This window comes from Phytophthora parasitica, assembly GCF_000247585.1.
Source record: "Phytophthora parasitica INRA-310 unplaced genomic scaffold supercont2.1, whole genome shotgun sequence".
Classification (NCBI taxonomy): Eukaryota; Oomycota; class Peronosporomycetes; order Peronosporales; family Peronosporaceae; genus Phytophthora; species Phytophthora nicotianae.
This window is the reverse complement of record NW_008634126.1, coordinates 1,805,587-1,808,838: the sequence shown is the minus strand read 5'-3', so window position 1 is coordinate 1,808,838 and position 3,252 is coordinate 1,805,587. Positions and strand designations below refer to the sequence as shown.

Sequence of the window (3,252 nt, the reverse complement as noted above, 5' to 3'; positions counted from 1 at the left end):
GTTAGTTCGCATCAACGGTTCTTATACACAAGTATTTTTCGCCAAAACTGGTCCCTAGTCGGTTTGATTGTAATTATCTACCCTAGCCCTCTTCCTAATACTTCGTAAATACTCCTGTAAAAAAAGTAGTTGTCTCTCTAAATAAGAGAACGTTACATTATAGGGGGGCTTTGCCCCAATTAAGTGGAAATGGTACCGTGAGTAACAGTCCGTGTCCGGTCCAAACAGTTTCTCACCATCTATTACGTGGTGCTCTATTCAGTGTAAACAACCAGGATCCATCAATTATGAATTCTTCGAATCAGCGTAAACTACAGTATAGTATCAGGTACGGGCCCGTACCGTACGACACTAATTAGTACAACACTGCGGTGGTGCACATTAGCAACATTTCTGACATGGTGTTGCCGGAATGCAACAGTATAATCCGTAATATCTGGATACACGACGATATCTGGCTTCCTAAATATTGAACTTGTGTGAAGGATGGAGACAGCGTTAACGGTAGTGGAGCATTACTTCCTCTTCATCCAGCAGCAGCTCAATCACTTGAAGGACACGCAGCCAATCGAAATAAGGCATACTCAAATTGAAAACGCTGAAAATGTGTTGCTCAGTTTTGTCTGTGAAGCATTTTCTCTTTAAAAAAAGAAAGATCTAAAACAAGAGTTTTTGTGTTTGGAGCAAAAATCGAATCTCGAGCGATATTCTGGTTCAAGTAGCGATAACTTCGTAGTGTGAACATGAGCGTCACTGTGACTCTCGTGTTTGATCAGCTTCGTTTAAACAACTCACATCCATTCTTTTGGATCCTCAAGGGGACTAAGAGGACAAAAGCTCCTTGCTGTCGTGCTTGGAGAATGTGGCGTTTGTTCTTGCTAGTGGTTGAGATACGGCGGTTACGCTGCTTTAAGCTCCACTGGACCATGTGGCCGACTGAGAACACAATATATTGCTTTACGATGACTAGTTGACAATACAGCGGTTTGTTTGAGATGGTTGGAGTAGTGAGTGAGATTTTTTTTGTGATTAAAGCAAGAAAAATTTAATATTCGGACTATATTGCCTTAATTGACGGCGCTCTTGCGCAACTAAAAGTCGCCGTATAAGTTATGTATCTATATGCACTTGTGGTATGTGAAGGGGGCTATTATCGATGCTGCGCACATGCGTAGAGAACAATAAAATTATGTTTTATTGTCCGAGAATTAAGACAATCCTCCGGCAAACTCGGACAACAGATCAAGCAGATTGGTAATTCGCCCCCTTCCCATTACCACTGCAGTAACCTTTCGATTGCCGTCCATGGTTACGGTGTCATTTTTGACCCGCTCTGGTACGATTCTCAGTTTGCGACTTATCTCGCAGCACCTTGCCATTTTCAGTGTCAGGATGTGAACGAAGAATCTCCCTCACTAAGTAGCGTATCTTGCATCTCCAGGGTGATGATTCGCATCCGGTTACCGACTAAATCGAGGATCGTCTTCTGAGTTTGAGTTGTGGCTGGTGAGACGATAGTCTCTTCCAAGTTGTAGCAGTGTCGGACCACACTTCTGTACTCTGGGTATGTTTGAGTCGGCGAGATGACAGTCCAGTTGTAGTCTTGCAACACGAGACCGGCACCGGGAAGAAACCACATTGCAGCTCCCATAAGAACGATCTGGTATCCTTCGTTAAATCGACGAAACACGCTAATTGTGTGAAGTAGCTGTTGGCCTTCGCGTAGTGATGATACGCAGGTCATATCGAGAGGCCCTGCGGTCTTTTTGGCAACCTGTATCTACAAAACCGAATGAGAAAGTGTATCCCATTACAATGCATCATGTGCCCCCAAAAAACACTTACATAGTCGACAGAGCTGGCGCTTTTCATACTGTTCGCAGTGGTGAAACTCCATAGTAAGTCCCCTGTCTCTTGAACCGAACACGACATTGGAGTTGTCGATGATATATCGACACGATTCCCAAGATGGCCAAAAGGCACAGTTTGGTAACGATAGGAGACCACTGTGGACGAATCCGCTTGAGGAAACATCAGTTTGACGTGGAGACTTTTTAGCCTGCTCGATAGCCGCTGCTTAATCGTGTCAACGAAGTCGGGCAAAAAGAGCGGAACGTCGACGCGAGGTTGTGCTTTGCGGACGAAATGCATGTCCACTTCCTGCACGAATACAAATCGAAGATACGGTTAGATCTCGGTAACCTTATAAAACATTTCATTCGTCGTAAACGTACGCAGATAGCGTTCGTCTTGGCGAGTAGACGCAGAATTGAAGCTCGAACTTTGTCTTGACTTTCCACGATTGTCTTCAGCTCACGGTTTGAACGTTCGGCGAGTTGTCGAACTTCACAAGCCATGACCGCTATGCTGCGCCAACGAATCGTACCTTCCCGGTGAGTTCCTGAAGAGAGAGCCAATGCATTCTCGAGGTGTGCTTGACGTTTTCTCTTCAACTGGGCGAGTCGAGCCTTCAGTTCTTTCACTTGGGTCCGGAGCGCTAGAGCTTCATTTCTCTTGCGAGGCTGTAGTTCTGTCGAATATGATACTCGAGCATCAGAGCGTACGGCGACGGGCTTGTCCGGTGACAAATGTGGGCTACAGTTCATTTGACTAGCTTCACGCCACTGTGTGTCCGAGGCAGCGGCTAAGTCAGCGTCGATTGAATGGATAAACTCGGCAATCGCCGTTATCTCAATCTTGGACTGCGAGTCGAAGCACTGTTGGGTGTGCATGCCAACGTATTTTGCTTAATGGCAGGATTGCTACTGCGTCATTCAATCCGACAGAGTAGCCGATTACGTTTGTTGGAACAAAGCATAGTGCTGGTTGATGTACAGTATGCAATTAATTGATCTAGATGCGCAAGTGTCCCTTCTATTTTATCTTGATATTTGTATTTGTTTGCACGTAGTTACCAAGGGCCTGCTTCCTGATCAGCCTGGTACTGACAAAATACACTTTTTACTTAGTGCTTGAAAAGCATGTGCCGTCGTCGTCCGTACGTTACTGTACCAAGTAATCAATCGTTATTTGTGATCTTGTAGGTACTTCAAAACTAGCAACAATAGAGAAGGGAAAACGAAAGGTATGTTCACGACCAATGAGCAACTCGACCTGCCTTACTTAACAAACTACAGCATCGCAAACTTGTCATGATTCAAACTCTTTTTTGGAAGCCCAGATCCTGAGTCTTCAATTCGCAAAATTGCAAGCGGCATGACGAGACCAATCAAAGACTTAGCAACCAGCACA

The 3,252-nt window shown here is 45.0% G+C and overlaps 1 protein-coding gene across 1 annotated transcript; it reads right to left on the bottom strand.

The window, feature by feature from the left end:
- Positions 1-1,387: 1,387 nt before the first annotated feature.
- PPTG_00458 (hypothetical protein) lies at positions 1,388-2,732 on the bottom strand (the record flags this gene model as incomplete). Its single annotated transcript, XM_008891858.1, has 3 exons — positions 1,388-1,774; positions 1,846-2,160; positions 2,235-2,732. The coding sequence occupies 3 exons, from the start codon at positions 2,730-2,732 to the stop codon at positions 1,388-1,390; spliced, it is 1,200 nt and encodes a 399-aa protein (XP_008890106.1).
- Between the last annotated feature and the right edge of the window lie 520 nt (positions 2,733-3,252).